Genomic DNA, 26,633 nt, shown 5'->3' with positions numbered 1-26,633 from the left:
TCACAGCCATTGCAATCCACTGAGCTCCATAGCCAGCACCAGTGTAAGAGCAAAAGGGTCAGTGTGCCTCACGAAGGAAAGATTAACTCGACATGTGCTTATGAACAAAGGAGCCAAGAAGCAACATGTCATCATATACTTTTTCTATCCTTTCCTTATTTTTCTTTCTCTTTTTTCTTTCCTTCCTCCCTTGTACATTCTGGTCTCCTTTGTCAAAACTTAATTGACCATATACGCATGGGCACCAGAAGCAAAGGCACCAAGAGCAAAGATAAACAAGTGGGGCTACATCAAACTAAAAAGCTTCTGCTCACAAAGGAAACCATTAAGAATGAAAAGGCAAGCCACGGGATGGAGCAAACATCCTTCCCTCCCTCCCTCCTTTTCTTTGGGCAGACTTGCCAGAATGAACACAAGAAGTCTCCAGATATTGCAATCAACTCAGACTTTTTTCTCTGCTAAGAAAGAAAAAGAGGAGGAAGACAGAAAGAATCAGCAAGATGATGGTAAGGAGAAAAATGCAGAAGATAAAATATGATGAAGAAAATAATCATGAGAAATAAGATGATTCTACTATAGCTTTGTTTCCCTTGTCTAAACGTATTTAACTCCCCATTACGCCACTGATTTTAAAGAAAAAAAATGTTGAAATGTAAGGCCATATAATTTGTTTTTAAGCTGCACATTGTACAGTGTCTTCAATTGTGTAAAATTAACACAGTATCAGGCATGCCTTAATGGTATTTTCAGAAGCCACAAAACTTGCCTGGTGGAAGATAGAGGTTTAAATTAGAACAGAAATTTAAAGCAGGTTTTACTGGTGCACAGCACAAATTAGTTATGGATAGAGGTGGTATTTTTTTCCATATTCAGCTGTCTTTGATTCAGCTTGTACAAATAACTGTTGTTCTGTTAATTGTATACTACTCTGTGATTGTAAATTAATAATAATACAGTAATGTTGCACCTGTTTTGTTGATGTTTATTTCTAAGTAAATGTAAATGCTTTACTAAAGAGAAATTGGAAAGAATTATTTCTCCCACATCTAGATGAAATTAAACGGGCTATTGAATGGAAGGTGATTTGATGAAACAGAACAATACACTATAGTTAAATTAGTGGGATGTGATAGAAGATAAGAGCCTTTGAAACTTGGATATGAATCCTGACCACTTGCAAATTGTGGGAATTTAGGCAAATCTCTCTTTTTAAAAAAAAAAAAAAAGAAAGAAAATTTATTTTTCTTTTTTTTATATAATTTTTTAAATTTATTTATTTTCAGCATAACAGTATCATTATTTTTTCACCACACCCAGAGCTCCATGCAATCTGTGCCCTCTATAATACCCACCACCTGGTGCCCCGACCTCCCACAAACCCCGCCACTTCAAACCCCTCAGATTGTTTTTCAGAGTCCATAGTCTCTCTTCCAATTTACCCCAACCCCCTTCTCTCTAACTCCCCATGTCCTCCATGCTTTTTGTTATGCTCCACAAATAAGTGAAACCATATGATAATTGACTCTCTCTGCTTGACTTATTTCACTCAGCATAATCTCTTCCAGTCCCGTCCATGTTGCTACAAAAGTTGGGTATTCGTCCTTTCTGATGGAGGCATAATACTCCATAGTGTATATGGACCACATCTTCCTTATCCATTCATCCATTGAAGGGCATCTTGGTTCTTTCCACAGTTTGGCGACCGTGGTCATTGCTGCTATAAACACTGGGGCACAGAGGGCCCTTCTTTTCACTACATCTGTATCTTTGGGGTAAATACCCAGGAGTGCAATGTCAGGGTCATAGGGAAGTTCTATTTTTAATTTCTTGAGGAATCTCCACACTGTTCTCCAAAGAGGCTGCACCAACTTGCATTCCCACCAACAGGGTAAAAGGGTTCCCTTTTCTCCACATCCTCTCCAACACATGTTGTTTCCTGTCTTGCTAATTTTGGCCATTCTAACTGGTGTAAGGTGATATCTCAATGTAGTTTTAAATTGAATCTCCCTGATGGCTAGTGATAATGAACATTTTTTCATGTGTCTGATAGCCATTTGTATGTCTTTATTGGAGAAGTGTCTGTCCATATCTTCTGCCCATTTTTTGATATGATTGTCTGTTTTGTGTGTGTTGAGTTTGAGGAGTTCATTATAGATCCTGGATATCAATAGACCACATACTGGGTCACAAATCAGGACTCAACTGATACCAAAAGATTGAGATTATTCCCTGCACATTCTCAGATCACAATGCTTTGAAACTGGAGCTCAATCACAAGGAAAAGTTCCGAAGGAACTCAAACACCTGGAAGCTAAAGACCACCTTGCTCAAGAATGCTTGGATCAACCAGAAGATCAAGGAAGAACTGAAACAATTCATGGAAACCAATGACAATGAAGACACTTTGGTCCAAAACCTATGGGATACAGCAAAAGCGGTCCTAAGGGGGAAATACATAGCCATCCAAGCCTCCCTCAAAAAAATTGAAAAATCCAGAACACAGCAGCTGTCTCTACACCTTAAAGAACTGGAGAATCAACAACAAATCAAACCAACTCCACACATAAGAAGGGAAATCATCAAGATTAGAGCTGAGATCGATGAGGTAGAAACCAGAGATACAGTAGAACGTATCAATGAAACTAGAAGCTGGTTTTTTGAAAGAATCAATAAGATCGATAAACCATTGGCGACACTAATGTAAATCTCTCTTTTTAAAAAAAGATTGTATTTATTTATTTGACATTGAGATGGACAGACAGAGAGAGCAAGAGAGACCAGGAGTAGGGAGGGGAAAGCAGGCTCCCCACTGAGCAGCGGAATGGGTGGGGAGCTCTATCCCAGGACCCCCCCTCCCCATCATGACCTGAGCGGAAGGCAGAGATTTAACAGACTGAGCCACCCAGATGCCCCAAGGCAAATCTCTTAATTTGGTTGAGCCTCACTGCCTAGTAAAAATGGAAATAACAATACTTACCTCCCAGAGCTTCTATATGAATTAATGGAAATAAAAACTGAAGTACTCAACCTAATATCTTGCCTATGGTACATATCATCTCTACCCTTCTTCCATTTTTGCCCTAGTCCTTTGATTTTTACCTCAAAATGGAGGATCTTGAAGTTCAGAATAAGTATGGTAGACCCTTGGAATTTGGAGACTTAACATACACAATTATAAATGCTAATTTTAAGTGACTGAAATCCTTAACACATTCAAATTAAAACCTTTTTTCATGTTGTGCATATGAACCATCTGTGCTCAAGGCTGGTATGAAAAAGGCAAATCACTCAGCAAAGTAACTAAAACCCTTAAGTGATTAAAAGTTTTTGTGAAAAATGCTCCCCAAAGGAGAACTATCTTCACCTTGGTTTCATAATTCAGGTAGATCCCTGGCTAATGTTAGTTCAGTAATGATACGATAGTATTATAACTACAATATTAATAACAATAATACTTACTGGGTGCTTTATTCCTCGATAAACTGTACTAAGCGCTTCTCTCACTTAATTTCACTTATGAGGTTGACACTATTATTGTACCCATTTTAATGGTATATGAGTAGAAATTTCGTTTTGGTGTCAAAGTCTATTTTAATCCTTTTACAAGTGACTTTAACCTTGCAATTACAGAATCATTAAAAGCATGAAGAGTTCACATAGTATTTCAATTATGATTTACAGCACTATGCTGGAAAGGTGGGGAGTTATATGTTACAGTGATACATGCAAGTCTGGAAATTCACAGACTGTCTGAGAATATTGCCATAATGACTTTAAAGGGGTCATAATTTAAGGGAATTATGATCAGCAAGCACTCGATAATTTTTCAAGGTAAGGCCCATGGCCTTCTTACCTGCTGCATGACTTGTTCTAGGTACCATCTCCCCTTCATCTTCTGCAAAATAATCTCTGTGGAAAGAAACATATTGTTAATTAACGAGATACCACCCCACATGGTCCCCCATCCCTGCGGCAGCAAGACACCATGTTCTGTTTTCTTTTTTTTCTCCACAAGTACTCATTAAGCTCCTACTATGTATCAAAGGCAGTGTTAAGTGTGGGAGATACAAAGACAAACACCACAGGAAGGGTCCCCATCCTCAATAAGGACATATAAAGATAACTATTGAACAAACAATGCCATCATGAGGGAACAGCAAAGACCCCGAATTGGGGAGGAAATTCATCTCTTAGAAGAACAGAAAACCAGTGTTGCCAACCAACCATGCAGGACCTTGTGGGATGGGGTAAGGAGACTGAGTTTTATGTGGAGGAGAGTGGGAAACTACTGAAGGATTTTAAATGGGGGAGTGTAGTAAATGACCAGATTAGATGTTAAATAGGTGATTCCAGCTGCTGAGTGAGACAGTGTGGAGGGGAATACAAGTGGATGGGAAAAGCAAGAAGAAGTTGTGATGGTTTTAACTAAGAGAAAAGACAGAGGAGATGGAGATAAGCAAAAAAGTTCAAGATATGTGTAGGAAGTAGAACTGACTCAGAAAACTTGGAAACCAGATAAAGTCTATTAATGGTAACGTTAAAAATACCACAGCTCAGTAGCAAGAGGTATGTTTGCCCAGCACAGTAAAAGTCACTGTCCCTAGCACAGAAGGGAAAAAATTTTCAAAATATATTCAACAAATACTTGTCAAGCATCTACTATGTTTTTAGGCATTGTTTTAAGCACCACAAATACAGCAGTGAATAAAACAGACAGAAATGCCTACACACATGGAACTTAGATAAAGGGGAAACAAGTAAGTAAACAAGGACTATAAAAAATTGAAGTAGGGAATGGGGAGAGGGAGTGTTGGAGGTATGGGGAGGAGGAAGGGATTGCAGTTTTCAGTAGGTTACCATTTCTCTGAGAAGCAATGGCGTAATCATGAGGGTATTTGGGAAAGAGTCTTCTAAGCAGAGAACATCAAACACAAAGGCTCACAGGAGGGAGCATGCAGAGTGTTTGGGAGCAAAAAGGAGGCCAGTCTGCTGGGCAGAGAGGGTGAGCACATGGTGAGGAAGTCGTAGGAGGTAAGGTCAAAGAAGTAATGGGAAGGCTGGGCAAGAATCAGATGGCACAAGGCCTTTCAGGCCACTGAGAAGCATTGAGCTACTGGAATCTTGTGAGTCAAAAAGAGGGTTGAACCGAGTGATGAATGTTTTAAAAGGACCGGCTACTGTTTTGACAACAGACTATCTGGGCAGGGAAGGCAACACAGAGAGCAGACAGCAAGAATCCTACAGAGAGATGCTTTCAACATTTAGTTTATTCCTTAAACACTTGGGTACACCCGGTTTATTGTTCCAAAAAGGGTTCTGTAGTCAGAGGTTTACAGGGCTTCTCTTTTTAAAAACCAGAACCCATTCACAGGGAAGCGGAAGAGAGACTGGCATTTGTTTAGAAATTGTTGTTTTTCCTTCTGGGCCGCAGGGCTGGCTGCTGGCATGAATCTTCACTTTGTTAAGTTCCAGATGGACATCAAAGTAGCAGACAAGGCACATTGGACTACACACACCACCTGGTGGTTTTTTATTATTCAAAAGCAGATCACCAACCTGTGGTTCTTCCAGGTCATCTGCCTCTCTCCCTTCTTTACTTCCCATTAAAAACTTTCCCTGAGAGTAGAGCAATTAAAGAGAGGAAGGTAGCACTCACGAATCCTCTGTTGAGCTAAAGTAGGGGAAGGATGTTGAAGCTATCAGCCAGACCAATGTATTGAAAAATTTGTGGTGAGAAAACTTACATTTAGCTGCTGCTATTCAGCTATTGGATGGATTCCCTTAGACTCAGCCTGTAGACTTGGGTAGGTGACTGTGCATCTGCCATCAGCAACATGGGCCACTCCTTAGGCCAAATTCAGCCCAGCCAACATGAATTTTTTTTTTTTTTTGGTTGGCACAAGGCTGACCCACTTCTCTTAGAAAATGAATGGGTCGGGGCACCGGGGTGGCTCAGTGGGTTAAAGCCTCTGCCTTCAGCTCAGGTCATGATCCCAGGGTCCTGGGATTGAGCCCCACATCAGGCTCTCTGCTCAGTGGGAAGCCTGCTTCCTCCTCTCTCTCTGCCTGCTTCTCTGCCTACTTGTGATCTCAGTCTGTCAAATAAATTTAAAAAAAAGAAAGAAAGAAAGAAAATGAATGGGTCTAACACCACTGGGCCTGCCTTTCCGCCTAGGGGGATAACCTGCCTCCTTTCAACAGAACAGACACGTGATCTCCAGTTCATCACAGTCCCTGTCCTCCCCATCTTTGTAGTCCCAGCTCACACACTCACTTATGATACCCACCTGACTCCATGTAGGTCTCTGAGGCTGTTACCCTGGTACAGATCCAGGGCAGACAAAATTTCATTTCTGTTTTAATGCATAGTCTGGAGAACAGATAAGGAATATGTGGTATATATACACAACAGAATATTATGCAGCCATACAAAGATGAGATCATGCCATTTGAGACAACAGGGAAGGACCTAGAGGATATTGTGTTAAATGAAATAAGACAGACTGGGAAAGACAAATACCACATGATTGCACTCACATGTGCAACCTAAAAAAAAAAAACAAAAAAACAAAAAACAAACCCAAATGAATAGAGAAACAAAATGCAGAGTCAGACCTATAAATACAGAGAACAAACTGATGGTTGCCAGAGGAGAGGGAGGAGGGTTGGGCAAAATGGGTGATAAGGAGTGGCAGACCCAGGCTTCCTGATACAGAATGAATAAGTCAGGGGGAGAGAAGGTACAGCTTAGGGAAGGTACAGCATGTCATCATCGATGACATTATAGCAGTGATGTGTGGTGACAGACAGTAGCTACACTCGCGATAAACACAGCATAATACCTACACTTGTGGAATCACTGTTGTATACCTGAAGCTAACATAACATTGTGTATCAACCATACTCAAATAAAAGAAAAAAAACCCCACAGTCTTGAGTAACCTAATTGCTTCAGCATGCAACTCACTAATCTATGATGATAAACTACTAAAACTGGTTCATAAATCACTCTTCAGCTTCAGTTTCCTCAAATGTTTGTAGAAGAAGTACATGGATTTTTCTAAGGTCCCTCGCAGTAACTGTGCCATTCTACTCCAACAAACATTGAACCATAAAACTCATTTTGATACCTTCCAAGGATCCAGGGAACTTTCCAGACATGACCTCATTCAATCCTCTTTGCTCTGAAGATTCTACAGTATAGATCCAGAGCCGGTTACAACACAGGCTACATACACCCCATGAGATACTTCACCTTGGAAGCCCAACCACACCCACGCTGAGCCAGCTGTCTTCCCACTAGGAATCAATAAATGGAAGGATAGAGAGGTCACTTTGGATGGGTACCGAGTCAATGGACATACTTATACAGTCTCGGGAGATTTTTTAAAAATCACTTTAACTCTATTAACAGCTCAAGTTCCCTCTCTTATTGCCCAAGAGTGGGCTCATCATCTGCTCCAAAAGGTTGAGAAGGAATTTGATGCTCCCCCAGGGAAGGGGCTCATAGTGAAGAAACACAGGGCATATGTCTAGGGGATTGCAATTCGCAACAACGTCTGATAAACCAAAGTGCAAAGAGAATTGAGGTATCTGAGAGACATATTCCAAGCTAGGCCCTACAGACACACACACACACACACACACACACACATACACACACACATGCACATGGCCTTGTGAAGCAGTAATATAGGTTGGTAAATTCTTCCATATTATCCAAGATCAGAAAACACTCGTACGACCTTGTCCTAGTTTCTGAAACTGAAGTGTTTATAGATTTATTTTTTAATATCAGTCCATGAATGACTCATGCTCCGCTAGTATATGGTTCACCAGGGCAGGCAACAGCTCTCCCGCTAGATGTACATATATAATCTTTCTCGCAAGATACTTTTACCTTAAAATGCTGCTTTTCCTGTATAAATGAACTATACCTCAAGGGGCCTTATTATTCTTTTTCCCTTGGCCTCATCAATCTGTCGGTACCGATACGACTTCCACTAAAGTTACACTTACTAAATTTTGCCAAACCACTCTCTGGCCTAATTTGAGGAACCAAGCGTTTTCCAAGTACAATCCACCCACAAGCTGCTTGCCCACTTATTGCTGCATGAGATCTTGCCCACGATTTCTTGATTTGCTGATAAGTAGCTAAGAAGATATTGGACTCAAACAACACATCGACATTCAATATCCCATATTACTAGCTTTTCCTACAGTTTTCCAGGGTGATTAGGTTGAGACTAATCAGAAAATAATTGACTTCCCCAAAGCCATCTGCTACACTCTCATACTGTGCTGCTGTCAGACTGTGCTCTGATGATTTTTTTCCAGTAACTTCCTAACTTTAGTAGTTCCAATTATGTCAGGAATATCCAAGCATTCAATTTTGCTTTGCTTGAAAATGGCTACACTGATGTAGCTCTTTTCCAAAATGTATGCAGTTCAGTGGTGCCACTTGTCTCTTTTCTCCTAACATTGTGGAGAGGGTAGAAACCCCCTTCCTTACCAAACGGCAACACCACGATGGCGCCTGCAGAGAGACAGTTTCTACAAAGCAGCCATTGGCCTTCTTCTGCAAAATGCACATTTGGTGTTACTGTCTTATATCAGACCGTGTTATCAGACCGTGTTATTCACGAGCAATGGCAAGGTGGTAACCACACAACTTTATATTACAAACGGGTTGTGCAACAAATCTGAACAGTTATGAGATAGTGGCATCCCAGGACCGAAGTCATCCCAAATTATTTTTTAAAAAAGATTTAATTTATTCATTTGGCACAGAGACAGAGCACAAGCAAGGGGAGTGACAAGCAGAGGCAGAGGGAAAGAGAGAAGCAGGCTCCCCACTGTGCAGGGAGTCCAACATGGGGCTCCATCCCAGGACCCTGAGATCATGACTTGAGAGGAGGACAGCTGCTTAACTGACTGAGCCACTCAGGTACCCCACATCTTCAAATTATTTCTAGGGAGCTCAGTCCCCAGTACTTCCTTCTTCTTGGTCTCACCTATTAACAATTTTAACGGAGGGATATTTCTACCCATATGAGTGTCCAAACTCCCGAAGGGATGGTTATTTGCAAGTCCTCTCCCCAGGGCAATCAAATCTATGGAGGTTGTTGGAGGCCACAAGTCTGGGTCCCCTCCTTCACACCTCTTCACACCTACCACCATTCTTGCTGAAGATCTCTAAGCCTGTGGACAAAGGCCATCTCTTGGAGGCATTTTCTATCTTTCATTTTTCTATCTTTTTACGTAGTTTTTTTGTTCATAAACAAAAACTCAGAAAGGGGAAAAACAATCTGCTATCGCAGTACTTAGAGCGAAAACTGGGCCATGATTGACATTTTTAAGTTTTTTCATTCCTTTTCATAAACATTTATTGAAAAGTGACTTATATGATAAGCCCTGGAAACAAGAAGATGAAAAAGAAATATACTCCATCATGAAGGTGTTCAGAGTCTACTGGGGAAGGCAGCTAGCACTCAATGAGATAACCGTAAGAAAAATGAGATTTAAAACAGAGATTTGGAGAGAGGACCGAATTCAAGAACTTTTACAACTCAAAAAATAAATAATTAAATAAAACATATTTCAGAACATAAATGTGATAGCAGTTATTTTTGTCCATCTTAGTAAGCATAAACTGCCCCCATGACCCCCACCCTATCCCCTGGCAATGTTTTTACCTTTCCCTCTTCTCAAACCTTCCTTCTCTAAGTTCTAACCCTCAGGTAAGAGTATTAGGGGAAGTTAAGGGTGGAAACTGGTTCTTCATTTGCCTATTCTTCCTCAAACCCATTAGCTTTATCTAACTACTTAGAACCTCCAAAGATGATTTAAAATGTCAAGCAAGGAAGGATCAGGACTAAGATTTGTACTATAGTAAAAATGCCTATAGATATGGACTAGAAGAGAATCTGCACAAGAGATAAAACTGGAGGTTTAGGGGGCACCTGGGTGGCTCAGTGGGTTAAAGCCCCTGCCTTCGGCTCAGGTCATGATTCCAGGGTCCTGGCATTGAGCCCCACATCAGGCTCTCTGCTCGGCAGGGAGCCTGCTTCCTCCTCTCTCTGCTTGCCTCTCTGCCTGCTTGTGATCTCTGTCTGTCAAATGAATAAATAAAATCTTAAAAAAAAAAAGACTGGAGGTTTAGGATGGTGGAAAATACATGTGAATCTCCCTTTTTTCTTTTTTTACTATTTTATACTAAAGGGTTATTTTTTTTTTTTTAAACTAGGCTCCACACCTAGCATGGGGCTTAATGCAAGGCTTGAAATCATGACCCCAAGACCAATACCTGAACCGAGATCAAGATCACTTAACCAACTGAGCCACCCAAGCGCCCCTAAAGGTTAATTTTTGTTTTTTAAAGAAGATAATTATTTTGATCCAATTTACACTGCCCTTCTAATGAAGCCCTCAATAAAAGATAAACAGTGTAAGAGATTAGGCTTGGTCTGACCTCCTCAAACAGTGCGGATTATGTGGTGTGACAGGAAGATTGTTGGAAGTTTGCTTAGCACTAGACACTGAACCAAATTCACATTCCATTCTAATTCCTATATATATATATTTATATATATATATTTTTAAAATTTCATTTATTTATTTGAGAGAGAGAGAAAGATAGCAAGAGAAAGCATGAGCAGGGGTTTGGGGAGGGGGTTGGAGAGAGAGAAACAGGCTCCCACTAAGCAGCCCCATTGTGGGGCTTGATCCCAGGACCCTGGGATCATGACCTGAGTTGAAGGCAGGGGCTTAACCGACTGAGTCACCCAGGTGCCCCTAATTCCTATATTCTTAAAGCACATTTGACATAAGTAACTAAATTCTGGTTCAAATAAAAGCAATCTTTCTGATGTTCAGAGATCATTTTTTTAATATTTTTTATTTGTATCCATATTCAACACTTGCAAATTGAAAAGGGTTGGAAGGAGAACAACTATGGCCTACTTTCTCTAATGTGTGAAGCTTTGGCTCTGAGAACTTTTAAATGGTAAGGTTTCACAAGCAGAGGCGGCCTAGGAACAGAGACATCTACAGGCGACTGTCTCCGGACTGCCTGGGCCCAACTTCACAGTTCACATTCTCTCCCAGTGGAATTCTCCTCAGCACTAATCTCACATTAAATATCCTCTTTACTGTGGACAACCACCACCAGCCACCACCAATGCCGCCCCAATTCATTAAGTGCCCGATGCATTCCAGGCAGCATCTCATTCAGTCCTCACAAAATCCTGTCCAGTAGATCCTGTTCACAGATAAGGAAACAGGGGCCCTAAAGAATGAAGTGACTTGCCCAAGATCATACAGCTTGTTAGTGTCAAGCCTGAACTTGAAAATGCCACTTGACTCCAAACCTTTACTCTTCCCACCTACACCTTTACCAGAATCTTCCTCTGTATCTGGCTTGACTCCTGGGAAGTGACCCCCTGAGAATCTGAAGGGCAAGGAAGGGTGGACAGTGATGCTGTGTCAAGACTGGATTTAGACTCAAATCCAGACACAGATATGTTCTTTGAGATGCCAACTCATCCCCGCTGGACATAGCTCACACTTGAGTATTCAAATACTGGTGTAATAGATGACATGTGACAAATGAGTAAAATCCTAAAAGGGAAGTGCCTGGTATGACTTTTTTTTAAAATAGGTTCTATCCTGAAAAGTGAGTCATCCATAATTTTACACTTCCCAACTCTACCCAAATCTCTCTAACTGTTCAAACCCTCCCTGAACCTCTTTGTTGCCAACCCTTGCCACCATCCCCAATGGATAAAGGGAAGAAACTAAAAGGCAGAGAAAGTGATGGGATAGACACAATCAAAACAGGACAGGCCAATAGTGAACAAACTATGAGACTTCTCCTCAGATCTTTTGCTCTCGCCAACAGAGACATTGAGTGTGTGGTCTACGTTCCACACGTTGCCAAATCCCACCCCCATCTGGCACCAGAACGGCAAAAACATATTTGAATGCAAATAGGGTAGAAGTCATAGATGCAGAGCACAAATACCAAGAGATTATAATTTTTTCTCATCTCAAGACCTATCATTATAACCTCTGCAAGCTAGGATACTTAATTGGCAAAGCCCCCTCAGAACAGACAGAGCCTCGCTCGTGAGACCCCCTCTGCATGCTGACCAAGTGTGGGCTGACTTGGCACTGCTTCAGCAACATCCACTTTTCTCCAGTACATCCTGAAATTACACCCTTCACTCAACAGACTCTATTCACTGTGAGTGACCACGGCCAAATGGGAACTCTTGAGACAGGTTTCCGTAGTGCTACTAAGTCCTCAACAGCAACTGGGAGCTACAGGAATCACTGTGCACCTGCAACAACTGATCCACGTTTTATGACCTTTCTCACCCTTGTACTAAGTCTTTGGCCTAAAAGGAACAAACATTCTATTTCTTGCTCTTAGCCATCAAGGCTCAGAGAAACCACTTCATGACATAAAAAGGTAAAGGAAGTTCAAGTAATTTTTTCTCATCAGACACCCAAATAGCTAATAAATTCTCTTCCCTTCACCCCGAATCAGCCAGGACACTGATAGCACTCTTTCATAAGAGATGTGAAAAATGATCTGCTTCAGATTCAGTCACATCCACTGGGGGATGGCGTATGGTCTCTCCACCCACTTCTCAAACTTAGCTTGTGCTTTCAAATTTTGGCCCTGACGATGCATTCTGTAGTCCTCAGTCTTCATTAACAACCACTACTCACTAGGCACTATGGTATGCCAAGGCAGCTGTCACAAAGTCCATCTTGGAGCCCTAGCCCAAGCACCAGGAGATAGATATTTTTTTTCCTGTTTCTATCTACCTTTTTATTCACATAATCCTTTGTTGTTTCCTATCTTTATCACATCTATTTTTAATGATTTAAAAAGAATGACATGCTCCTTCTAGAAAATTGTGGAAAGGAAAAAAAATGTACATAGAAAAGTAATAAAAAATGTTACCACTTAAAGACCACATCCATGAAGATATTTAACGTATTTACTTCCAGTTGTTCTTTAGTTCATATGCTCATGAGAATTCTACAAAATAGAAATAATACTGCATGTGCAACTTTGTATCTTGATTTTATTTATATTATTGAACTCAAAGGTTTTGAGGAGTGCATTTTTAGGGGAAGAGAGTGGAGGAGGCACATAAGAGGAGGAGGAGGAGAATTTCTTAATATTATATTTCTTAATATTAAAGATCTGTAGAATGTATCTAGAGTCTTCTTTTTCAGTATAGTTTCATGATGTATTTTAAAAAGAAGTTTATATTAAAGCTTTATATTAAAGCTTATATTAAAAAAAGCTTATACCTTGTGCACTGTTGGTGGGAATATAATTGGTGTAGCCACTATGGATGAGAGTATGGAGGTTCCTTACAAAATTAAAAATAGAGCTACTAGGGTACCTGGGTGGCTCAGTCAGTTAAGACTTCTACTCTTGATCTCAGCTCAGGATCTCAGGGTCATGAGTTCAGACCCCATGTTGAGCTCCATCCTGGAGCACTACTTTTTTAAAGCTCTACTTAAAAAAAACAACAACAACAAAAAAAAAACTAGAGCTACCAGGATTCCCACTACTGGGTAGTTACCTCAAGATAATTTGAAGAGATATATGCACCCCTGTGTTCATTGTAGCATTATTTACAATAGCCAAGATATGGAAGCAAATTAAGTATTCATCAATAGATGAGTGAGTAAAGAAGATGTGGCATATATACACAATGGATATTTCTCAGCTATAAAAAAAAAAAGAGAATGAAATCTTGCCATTCATGACAACATGGGTGAACCTAGAGCGTATTATGCTAAGGGAAATAAGTCAAGCAGAGAAAGACAAATATCATATGATTTCCTTTATAGGTGAAATCCAAAAAATAAAACAAACACACAAAACAAAACAGAAACAGACTCATATATCCAGAAGATAAACTGGTGGGTTACCAGAGGTAGGGAGGGGTTGAAGGTATGGGTGAAACAAATGAAGAGATTTAGGAAGCACAAAATTTATAAAATCTTACATAAAATAAATAAGTCATGGAGACATAAGGTACAGCATAAAAAATATAGTCAGTGATACAGAAATAATTCCATATGGTGACAGATGATAAGTAGACTTACCATGGGGATCATTTCATAATGTATAAAAATATTGAATCACTATGATGTACACCTGAAACTAACATGATAGTATGTCAATTTCACTTCAACCAAAGAAAATAAATTTTAAAAAAATAAAACAAAGATTATAGACTCCTAGAGGATAATAAAACTGACAGAGGGTTACCAAGGTTTAGGGGTTATTAAGGCAGTAAGAGACTCTGAAGCGGTGCTGAGAGTGATTGAAGGAGCTGCCCCCGAGGTCCAGGCTCAGGAGGGAGATGGACAAAGAGCAGGTAGCCTGGAAGATAGAGGAACTGGAGTATGCAATAAGGTGAACTGAACATTCAGAAAGAATGAGAAGATGGGGGGACTTGACCTTGTGGTCAGGAAACATAAACTCAGAGTTAAGGATCCTAAGGGGAATTTGGACTGAGGATGAGCTGCAAAGCTGGCTTGCTCAGGGTGTATGGCAGTGGATTGGCAGAAGGGAATTGTGAAGCCCAGGCAGAATAGTAATATATATTCATGCCTAGTGACCCTTCTGGAATATCAGTCACTTGCAGGCAGAGTTTTTATATCATTCACTATTATATAGCCAGCATTTAAAAAGCCTAGATCATAGCAGGAACTTGATGCATATAACTTAAACTACAAATAAATGCAATTTGAATCTATAGTGTCATCAAGCTTTGGTAACCTGCTGTGTCCATTCCATAATAGGGAGACACCTACCAAACAGATGTTCATATCAGCCTTGTGGGGAGTGTTCTCTAGAAAGTTCTACATTGAGGATCTTCTAAGTGCTAGAAACAATGTTAGATGCTGAAGATTTAGAGAAAACAAAAGTCCTTTCTTCCAATAAGCTTAGAGAATGGAGAATACCATGTAAACCAATTAACTAGCTGCAAGCAACAACAGGATAGACAGCAGAACACCCAGAATTAGGTTCCAAAAATAATTGCAAAAGGAGGTAATGCTGAAACTAATCTTTGAAGAGTAAAGCTATCCTAGCAAAGGCAAGGCTACATGTGTAGGTGGGAACAGCTGGTATAGGAAGGCCCACATAATAAGTTTAGCTCAGGAAGAGTAAAATGACACTCTACAATCAGCTCCTTAGGTGGTCTGGCAATAGTGCTGTTCCCATGGTGGCAATAACCTGGAAATCTTTAAGTAATATAGGAAGAAGCATTGTCAGACCAACTCAGTTCCAAGCTTTATATGTTGTCACTTGATACACATAGATGTAAATTCCTTCCTGCTATAAAAACATATATTGACTGAGTTTTAAGGCACCATGTAAATGATATTGCCCATAATCCCACTACCAAATACAGCATCTATTTTCTTTTCTCCTCTCCTTGCAATAGATATCCCAACATGTATAGATAATTTTTAAAAATTGTTTTATTGGTTTGAGGTTTCTTCTTTTTTGGGGGGGGGAGGGTCAGGGAGAGAGGGAGTTTTTTCTTAAAGATTTATTTATCTATTTTAGAGAGAGAGCATGTGCGTGGGGGGAGAGAGACAGAGGGAGAGGCAGGATCTGCAAGCAGACTCCCCACTGAACACAGAGCCCCATGTGGGGCTCAATCTCAGGACACTGAGATCATGACCTGAGCTGAAATCAAGAGCCAGACGCTTAACAAACAGAGCCACCCAGGCTCCCCAGGATGCATAATTTTGATGTATTTTATATCCACTTTTACTTTATTACATTAAAATTTTCTGTCTATTACCATTTCAGGAAACATTTCAAGATTGTAACAGATATTATTAGCAAGAGCAAAGCACTTTACTCCAGAGCGGAGTAGAAGTTGGGAATGTTGCTACTGATTCACCTAGGATACATCACTACATTCACCTAGGATACAACACCTCTACTCTACAGTAGAGGTCACTGTACCTCTACTTCCCCTTCTACAGTATAGGGACTCAGGTCTTGAAAAAGATGTTTAAATTGAACTGAAATATCCTCTATATATTTATGAGTTATACGAGTCTAAATGCTAAGCAATCTGCAACATATATTCAACAACTACAAATGTTTGATATAATTATTCTACTTCTGAACATCTATCATTCAAAAATAATCCTATGGAAGAAAATGCTTTATGTACCAAGACGTTTATCACTGATTATTTATAATAGTTAAAAACTGGAACCCTAAAGTCTTCATTATAAGGGAATTATGGAGTAAAGGTTTTTATTTCCACATATTCTACATCATAAATAACAGTATTCCACATTATGACATGGAAAATAAATACATTTTTCCCCTGTGTAAAATGCTAGAAATTACTCAGTTTTTTTTGTCAGTCAATGCTTTCTATATGTCAGCAGTTATTGCTTCTTCATACTCCTTCCATCTTGCCCATAATGAAGATACAAGTAGCTACTGTCCCTAGTTGGCATTGGAGAAGACAAAGGAGAAAGAAGTTTCTGGAGAGTGGAACAAACAGAGGAGGACTGGAGATAATGAGGCTCATTAAGGGAAAATGTATTGGAAACTATTAAAGTGCCATGAAAATACAATTGTGATGCTGATGATGCTGATGACAACAATGATGGTGCATAGTCTATGGATAATAAAGTGCTTCAGCCATGAGAAAAAAAAATTCAGATCATGCTTGTCTTGCTGACCACAGAACTCAGAAGATGTTCTGAGACTAAGGAAAACAAGTCCTCGGTATGTCTGAATGTTTTTAAATAGAATTTGGATAGAGCCACCTTGGGTCATCATGACATCTCTTTTATTCTGGACTTTCTTCTAACTTTAAATGCTATTTGGATTTTTGCCAGAGACAACTTGTGGAATGTTCTGGGCTTATTTTGGAATTTTATTTATAAAATAGGATCAACTTCAACAGGAGTAGTGTCCCAGGGCATCCACTGAATGGATGGATGCTCTACACAGCTTTGTATAAATTATCCCTGAGCTATTTGAAAGGAGAGGGCACAATGATGACAGTCACCCAATTTATCCTTTCAGAGACAAAACGACCCCTTCCTAGTCTTCCTGTATTTGAAATCCACCTTAGCATGTAAGCTGAAAGAACTACAGGGGTATCCGGTCTGATCTAGTATGCCAGAAATAAGCAAGTGGGGATGAAAGCACTGATTGAGATAAATTCCTCAAGCCAAAAACCAAGTACAGGCCTATTTAAAAGTAGCTCAGAGTTTCAAGGGCAGAGATTTTTCCTTCCCCAAATGCAGAAAATTAATTGCCAAAGATGCTGAATGTTAAAAGAGAAATTCAAAGACCAAAGATGTTTCAGTAATAGGATTATGAGAAAGAGCATTTTCCTAATTTTAAAAAATGCTATATACAAAGCAGCAGCAGCACAGTGGGCAAAGGTACTGGAATCAACCAGGACTTCATGCTCCAATGCTTAATCAACCTCTCTGGCCTCAGTTGCCTCACCTGCAAAATAGAAAGAAATTTGAGATTTCTGGTTGTTACTATGTGGTAGTAAATGGGACTCTCTGCCAACTTACTATGAATTCAAAGAGAAATAAATGTCTTGCTTTCTCTACAGTTAAGAAGGAGTGAATGTAGAGTTAAGCTAAGAGTTAATATAGAGCAGAATAAATGCAAATAGCTATCAATGGGGATCATTTTAGTGCAATATAACCATGGTAAATGGGCTTCTTGTCCTACTTGAAGGCTGAACTTTATGTGGGGGAGAAGAAACAAAATCAAATTTTTGAATTTTGAGACTGAACCACTATTTTCCTTGGATGTTACTTCCCTTCTTCAAGTTTGCACAGCCACAGCAGGCAAATACAATCAATGCTTGCACTGTGTTAAATTAAATCACAAGGTTACATAAAACAAAATAAAACAGACTATTAAATTCCTTTCCTAACCTTTAATCTTATAGGTAGCCCTCACATAGTTCAAGTTCACTTTTCCTCGAGTTATTTGTTTAGGGAAGTTGACTAAGGTTCACATATGATTTGCCCGACTTTTGCTCAGCTTTTCCATATACTACAAACAAGAGCATTTCCACCCAAAAGGGGAAGAGAATTAGTAATGACTTTTCCAGCATTTCATAGTGTGATAGACTGGATAATTGCCCTCCAAAGAAGTCCACATCCCTAATCTCTGAGACCTGTCAAAGTGCCACTTGACATAGCAAAAGGGACTTTCAGATGGGATTAAGGATTCTGAGATAGCAGAATTATCCTAGATTATCCAGTTGGGCCCAAGGTAATTACAAGGGTCTTTGTAAGAGATATACCCGAGAGTCAGAATTAGAAGAGGAGATGAAATAATGGGGCAGAGACTAGAGTGCTGCCATTGCTGGAAAGGGTCCAAGAATCAAGCAATATGGACAGCCCCTAAAGCCCAAAAAGGCAAGGACTAGATTCTTCCCTAGAGCCTCCAGGAGGAACACACTCCTGCAGACATCTTCACTTTAGCCTAGAAGACCAATTTCCAGACTTTTGACCTCCAGGACTTCAAAATAATAAATTTGTGGTTTTTTCTGTCACTGAATTCATGGTAATTTGTTTTAGCAGCAGAAAGAAACTAATACAATCTAAGGAATCTGAAATACACACTCTTCAGGGAGTTGTTAGTCCAGATAAGGAATTTGAAATATGTTCACAACCTTCTTTAGTGAGCTGCTAGCTCTGATAAGTGAATGCTAAAAATTCAGAGTTGTAGAAGCCATTTGCCTGATAGATACAAGACTTGCAAGGTGAGCAAAATTATCCTCATCATTTCCGTGAGCTTACTCCTTTGATAACTCTTACCTTATTCATGGCCATTAGCTTGATTAGTGACCAAACCAGCTTTTTTGTAAGGCCAGGGTATTCATAGGAAATTTGCTATTCCAGAACCAACGATGTTCTCCCCAAAGGATTTAACCAAATAGTCTTGGCAAAGGTCAGGACACATCATTGAGGAAAAACACTCCTGTTAACCTCTAGCAGGGCAGATGGTGCACAGTTAGCAGTAGGGGTATTCTGCTGTGAGAACTCAAATACTCAGCACCCTGTTCTTTGTGGATAGGCTGAGCAAGATAAAGAGTATGGAGGCTCATGTGAAAAACCTTTCAGACAGGAGGTTTCCAGAGCTGCCAAGAATGAAACTTGGGAGTAGAACCACAGTCTTCAACTTATTCATAAGCCTGAGTTATCAGGATAAGGAGACAGCTCCAGAACCAACTCAGAAACTGAATCACCAGCCAAACTCAACCTCATTTTCTTCTCAGTATTTTTTTCTCAGTTGTGTGTGTTCCCAGGGCACATTATTTAATCCCTGAAGTTCAATTTTTCTTGTCTTAAAAATTATGACTCTAATAACATTTCCCTCGTCCCTCAAAGGGTTGTGAGGATTAGGTGACATGAAGTCTGCGAAGGGGTCAACACACAAATTAATGGATGCAACCCTCATAAACAGTTGCTTTACACTTAATATTTACTCTTTGAATTTCTCAAGTTGTGCTTCTCCCCTGTGCTCTCACGCATATGTCTGCTTTAGCCTCTCTTAGAATTATAGGCAAAGAGAAAGTACAATGTTGGAAGGCAGAAGCCCAGTCTCATTCACTGCTTCACCCTTAGCATTTAGCACAGTGTTTTGCCTGTAGTGGGCTTTCACATTTAAAATAAATGGTTAGGAACTGATCTTAACTGTGCATTAGGAAACAACTGAGACATCAGTTATGATATATGATTATAGGATTTTTCCATCTATGATCCACTAGGCGGTGAAGTAAATTGAGTTACACTAGCATTTTTTCTTTTTTGAAGAAAAGAAGCAGGGCAGAAAAGATCAGAGTACAAAACACACAGTAAGGTGATACTCTTGTTTCATTTATACATGGGAGTACGCCTGGTTGTAATGTAAATACATTTCTCACTGTGAGTAATGGCAAAAGAAAAAAAAAAAAGAACATCCTGATTCTTCCACCTCACCAACATTTGGTATATTCTGTCTTTTTCATTTCGGCTATTCCAGTAGGTATACAGTGTATGGCACTGTGGTTCTAATTTGCATTTCCCTGATGACTAGTGATGTGGAGCACTTTTTCACTATATCTCAGTCCATTGTCTATCCTCTTTATAACCACTTTAGAAAACTATTTGGCAGTATCTACTGAAGCTGAACATGCATTTCCTATTACTCAGAAATTTTACGTCTACGCATTTCCCCAACAGCAATATGTACATATGTTCACCAAAAGACATGCCCAAGAATGTTCATAGATAACAACCTATTTGTAATAGCTCCAAACCAGAAATTGCCCAAATGTTCATTAACAATCGACTGGATAAATAAATTTGATATATTTACACACAATAGAATCCCACGCAGAAGCAAGAATGAATGGACTACAACTACACACAACAATATGGGAGAATCCCACAGGCATCAGATGGAATGAAAGAAGCCAGATATACAAGAGTACACAGTGGATAATTGCACTGACATAAGGGGTCAAAGACAGGCAAAACTGATCTGTGGTGTGAGAAATTAGGATAATGGTTATTCTTGGGTCACCAGGGCTTCAGGGGTGCTGGTTATGTCCTCTTTTTGATATGAATGTCTAAAATATGGATATACTCAGTTTGTGACATTAATAGAACAATGAACATATTATTTGTGGTTTTCTAAATTATTTCTGAATTTATCTGAAGTCTAAATACACGTGTAAATATACAGTTCAGAAAAAAAATAATCTTTTTTTTTTTTTTAAGATACAGTGAACAACACTGCTCACTCTTGTTACCATCAAGTGGTCATCTAGCCTCTGCTCAAATAATGTCAGGGACCAGAATCAATTTAGTACCAGGTAGGTCACTTGTTAGAAAGTTTTTCCCTGGGGCGCCTGGGTTGCTCGGTGGGTTAAGCCTCTGCCTTCAGCTCAGGTCATGGTCTCAGGGTCCTGGGATCGAGCCCCACTTTGGACTCTCTGCTCAGCAGGGAGCCTGCTTCCCTCTCTCTCTCTGCCTGCTGCTCTGCCTACTTGTGATCTCTCTCTCTTTCTCTTTCTGTCAAATAAATAAAAATCTTAAAAAATTAAAAAAAGAAAGAAAAAAAGCTTTTCCCTTACACAAAGCCATAACTTGCCTCCTCCATAATGTATTCTGTCCTCCTAAGGGATTCCAAATCCATCTAGTCCCACTCCACCAATTGCTCTTCAAATATTTGAAGGAAACCACCATATCCACCACCACCCCAGCCCCATCTTCACTTCCTCAGACTAAAGAACCACAGATCCTTTGGTGACCCCCCAAGGTGTGGTCTTCAGTCCCCTGCTGTCTCTTGATTGCATTCCTCTATCTAGTGATGCCCACAACAGCATTGCTCTGTAGGAGAGGCCTCAGAAGAGCAGAAAAGAGCAAAAAGTAGAATCACTATTTGTAAACCTAGAAAGCATGTGTCTACCAACACACCCAAAGCTTCCATTTTTTAAAAACCGACACGTTGTAGATCACTTCTGTTGAACAATCAGCTGAAGTCCCTCAGATCTTTTTCACACGGCCTAATTTCCTTTCTGTGTCTGTATAGTCTGCCTTCTATTAGGAGTCAACACACATTTGGCCTTACTCCAATCTCCAAAGCTAAATCCTGGAGATGGAGTGATATTATAGAGACACCTCTGGAATACAGCCTCTCCATCCACCCTCCCACTGACAAAAATGAAGTCTTTATCCTAACACATTATCTTTTATCCCTGAATGGGTCTGTTTTAAAGCACACTGAGGGGAAGGATTAGGGGAAGGAGAAAACACAATTCCGCTGGGCATCTCCAAAATCTGACCTAAAACCTCACTGCCACCGGGGTCTCAACAAAGCCTGGGCAACGAAGGGCACCGTGGTCTCTTTCTTCCTTCTTCCCTCTCCAAAGTCACTCCAACTGGAGACTCTGGAGATGAGCAATGCTAGGCTCTGCTCACTCAGGGCTTTGCCTTTTGTGTGACTGGTAGAGGATGAGGCTAAGGAAAACGTGGCAGGGTGAGGAGGAGGAATCTGATATTCTTCAAGGTATCTGAAATCCTAGGTATCTCTGAAGAATGACTTACACCAATCTCTCTCATTGAGAAAAGACAGAGAACCATTTCTACAAAAACTTCCAGGTAAGCCCCAATGGGTATTTTTACTATCAAGACTAGGTGGAAGAGAGACACATTCAGCAAGGAAAACGCCAGAGAACAGAACATGTGCGGAAGGATCGAGAGAAGTTGGAATTAGAAGGGTATTTTTTAAAAAAGAGAAGATATCCCAGGCCCCTAGGTGAGGGGCGACCTCTCCTTAAGGGCGCGGGGGTGGGGGGGCGCGGTGGGAGGGTGGGGCGTATCCGGAATGCGGGGGAAAAGCGGCAGCTCACCTACCTCATCCACGTCTGCTCCATTTTCCAGGCGCTTCCCTGACTCTCAGGGCGCTCCTCACCCGGGAGTGGAAGCAGCCTGGGAAAACGAGAACCCTTGCCCACGAATCTCCAGTGCAAAGAGCGGCAGCTTTTCCCTCCCCAGCTTCTTCTTTCTGTGTTGGCGAAGAGAGGGCTCGGCTCCCTGTATTTTGAGAAGACCGAGTTGACGTGGCCGAACCTCCCCCCAGCTAACCGGGCGACGGGCAACAAGGGAGGGACTGTTCTTGGTAGGAAGCGGGACGCGGAGCCGAGCCGAGCTGAGAGGCGCCCGGAGCTGTTTGGGGAACTGGGGCCCGAGGCGGCCCGGCAGGGCGCGCACACACTCCCAGGCTGAGACACGACTGGCTGGCACGAGTTGCTCCGCGCCAGCTGAGCTGTCAACCGCGAGCGGAGGCGGGGCTCCCGGCAGCCAGCCCAGGTGACACGCCTCCCCGCCGCGGTGATGGTGGCGGAAGGGCAGAGGGCTCCCAGGGCGCTGGACCGAGTTCCTCCCCTGTGCCACTGAGGGCGCTGTAAAAACAGAACAAAACAAAACAAAAAACAACTAACTGTCGGTAGAATTTGGAGCGAAGATCCTCGTGTGTGCCTGCACGACCCCACCCACAGGTAAACCCGGCACCAGAGCTGGGCTCTAGGAGGGTCGGAGGTGTCAGTCCTGGCTGAAGGCAGATGCGCAACACTAGATGGTCATCGGCCATGATGATATTTTCCTAGAGATCTGACACGTCAGTCTCAGAATTGATTGGGGGACATGAACCTTCCTCGGAAAGGGAAGCAGCATCCTAACGGAACCTTGCAGCCTTATTAGCTGCCTCCATCTCGGCCAGCCCCTGATTTGATACTGTTCTACCTTGAGTATCCCAAGCACAGAGGCAGCTGGGCTCTAGCTTCAGAGGAGGGCAGGGGGTTCCTGAACTTCCCAGAACTCTAGAAAATTTTCAAGACAGTAGCGGACAGGGCTAGAATCTCCTCCTTAATTATTCTAAGATCATGGAAAAGGGCCCTTTGATGACGGCACTGCCTGAGACTCTGTACCATCTATTTATGTGATGAGGTTTAAACAAGTCAGACATGCTATAATTAAAGGGCTTACAGCCCCAAGCCCCTTCTTAGCTCTAAAATAAAACCTTTTTATTAAGTGACATGATCACCGTTATTATTAGTGTTACCAATGACCTTTTTTTAATTTGCAGAAAGCTTTATAGTGCCCACATGTGGCAATGTTGGTTTAGTTATACTTATTTCACAAATGATAGAATTGAGATCTTAAAAAGCTCAAAGTCTCTGCTAAGGCTCTGATACAGGTTATCTTCTCCATGGTGTGACCCCAGATAGTTACTCTCTAAATTTCTGAAAATAAAGCCAACAAAATGTCTCTACAGAGAACTGATTCTTTTAGGTATCCTAGGATACCTAGGACTAACTCAGGAAGGGCCCAGCATGCCTGAGAATTGGCGAAACTGTGCGGAACCCATATTCTTGGAGCTGTCATTGAGCTTACTATGTTTTGGATGATTTCCTCTAGTTATCAGCACAGAATAGGGTTGGGGAGGGCAGTATAATAATAAAACATCTGCGGGTTCAGAGGAACTGTCTAATAGGCCCTTAATCTAGAATTCCCGAACCCAAGCACTAAGCTTGGATCTAAGGCCACACTGTTCCTGAGCTTAGCATGTTTCTAGGAAACATATTAAGGCCCAGTTTCACCTGTGACAAGGCTTACAGGCCACTTGTCTTGAAAAGAATCTAGTACTGCAAACACAATAAGCAAAAAAGGGTGAGAAGAGTCAGATTTCCACCCTCCATACCAAAGTTGGTGCTATATTTAGTTTTGTCTCAAATCAAATTATGGGCTACTGAGTCTGGAGAGGAACTGTATTTACAGCAAGACATACACTGCATCCAAGAAGTGATAGCATTAACTGGATGAGCTATGGGGTTTCAGAAGTGAGGCAAGAAAATACGGTAGTTTATTTTACAAAGCATAGTACATTCTTTGTAAACAGTTGAAAAATACAAAAAGAAGTATGTAGAAAGTAAACTACCCATAATACCCAGAGACAATCAATGTTAAACATTTGTTGAAATTTCTTTCCGGTCTCTTTAAAATGTATCTTTTAACCCAAAATACCGACTCTTTCTTACACACCCAAGAATATATTCTTGTAAAGGGATTTCATTGTTGTTTTCTGGATTATATTTATTGTCAAAAGAACAAAGTTTTTGTGTTAGATTGTTAAAAAAAAAAAAAACAGCTATATATCCACTCTGCCAACACAACTTTAAATTTCTCTACACTCCATCTCCTCATTATCTGCACATATTACGTATCTATTTCTAGAATTATAATTACAGCCTAGACATAAATTTATGCCCTCCTTTTCTCATTATTAGATATCTGTCCATGTTGTTAGAGAGTGTTTATTATTTATTATCCTAATATTGTATAATACTATGTAGTAATGATAAAACTATAGTTTGGGACGCCTGGGTGGCTCAGTTGGTTAAGCAGCTGCCTTCAGCTCAGGTCGTGATCCCAGCATTCTGAGATCAAGTCCCACATCGGGCTCCTTGCTCAGCAGGGAGCTTGCTTCTCCCTCTGCCTCTGCCTGCCTTCGGTCTCAGGGCGCTGATAAATAAATAAAATCTTTTAAAAAAAATAAAATCTTTAAAAAAAAACTATAGTTTACTTAATAATATTTTGTTACTGTTAACAGTAACTATTTCTACTAGAAATAGTTATACTGTTTCTAATATTAGACTCATAAACAATGCCTCCATTATTTTATTCTTTTGAATTGTTTCCCTAGGGTAACTTCTTAAGACAAAGGAATGCGAGGATAAAAGCACTTTCCAGGGATGCCTGGCTGGCTCAGTAAGTTGAGTATATGACTCTTAATCTTGGGGTCATAAATTCAAGCCCCACATTGGGTGTAGAAATTACTTAAAAAAAATAAAATCTTTAGGGCTCCTCCTGGGTGGCTCAGGTGGTTGAGCTTCTGACTTTGGGTTTTGGCTTGGGTCATGATCTCAGGGTTGTAGGACAGACTTCCCACCAACTCTTCGTGCTTGGTGGGGAGTCTGCTTAGGATTCCCTCCCTCTCCCTCTGCCCCTCCCCCCTGCTCTCTTTCCCTCTCTCTAAAGTAAATAAATACATTTTTAAAAAATAAAGTAAAATCTTTAAAAAGAAAGGACTTTCAAAAAAAAAAGAAAGAAAGGACTTTCCAAATTTATCATTTTACACAGCCTGAGTAACACTAGGGTTTATCACTTTAACTGTTCTCTTTAATAGGTAAGAAATTATTTAATAGTTTTATATATATATATATATATATATATATATACGCTTATCTATATGGTATATAACTAATTAAACATAATCTCATTTTACTTTATATTTCTTAGAATACTAACTAGTAAAATCCTATTTCATAGGCTTTCTTTCTTTTTTTAAAAAAGTAGGCTCCAAGGCCAGAGCAGAGCCCAACACAGTCCTCCAACTCATGACCCTGAGATCAAGACCTGAGCTGAGATCAAGCGTCAGATGCTTAATTGACTGAGCCTCCAAGAGCCCCTTTCATAGGCTTTCTTGCAAACCATTATCTCTAGTAGCTAGTCATTCTAAAATCCATCTTGTGTTGTCATTGTATTAGTCATCTTTTTGTTGCAACAATGCTGTTTAACAAAGACCTGCTAAATCTCAGTATCATACCGCAAACATCCACTCCTTACTCAAGGATCTGGACTTCAGGGATGGATTGGTTGAGCATGGGTTCAAGACTATTCCAAGTAGCTCTCATTTCAGAACCCACACTGAAGAAGCAGTGGCTACCTGGGGAACATTCTTCTCATGGTCGGTTGCAGGAGAGGTAGGTTGTAGGAGAGTTGGCACAGACTCTTAATGTCTGCTCTCAGAACTGAGACCTTGCCCTTTCTGTAATATTTCATTCCCCAAATAAGTTACGTGGCTAAATCCAAAGTCATTGGTGCAGAAAAGTGCACTCTGCCCACAGACTGCAGGAAGGTGAGTAGCTATAGAACAATAATGCAGTTTACAATCTCCCAGTCCCTGTATGCTGTGCTTTCTGGCTTTTTGTTCAACTTTTCTCCTGGTGCATGAATGGTCACTTCACCCT

General features: G+C 40.6%; 1 protein-coding gene across 8 annotated transcripts in view; it reads right to left on the bottom strand.

The window, feature by feature from the left end:
- The window catches only part of LOC122900399 (myomegalin-like), a 179,894-nt gene extending 157,158 nt beyond the window's left edge, over positions 1–22,736 (bottom strand). For 7 of the 8 annotated variants that reach the window (XM_044239033.1, XM_044239045.1, XM_044239040.1 and 4 more), the window contains exons 1-2: positions 22,459–22,735; positions 3,854–3,909 (exon numbers count right to left, since the gene is read on the bottom strand). In XM_044239033.1, coding sequence (XP_044094968.1) covers positions 3,854–3,909; positions 22,459–22,478 — 76 coding nt within the window. In that variant the 5' untranslated portion in view covers positions 22,479–22,735. Of the gene's footprint in view, positions 1–3,853; positions 3,910–22,458 lie in introns of all 8 variants that reach the window. The other variant, XM_044239034.1, reaches the window with a different exon arrangement.
- Between the last annotated feature and the right edge of the window lie 3,897 nt (positions 22,737–26,633).

The sequence above is a fragment of the Neovison vison genome, chromosome 2 (assembly GCF_020171115.1).
Source record: "Neovison vison isolate M4711 chromosome 2, ASM_NN_V1, whole genome shotgun sequence".
Taxonomy (NCBI): domain Eukaryota; kingdom Metazoa; phylum Chordata; class Mammalia; order Carnivora; family Mustelidae; genus Neogale; species Neogale vison.
This window is presented reverse-complemented; position numbering and strand designations above follow the sequence as displayed.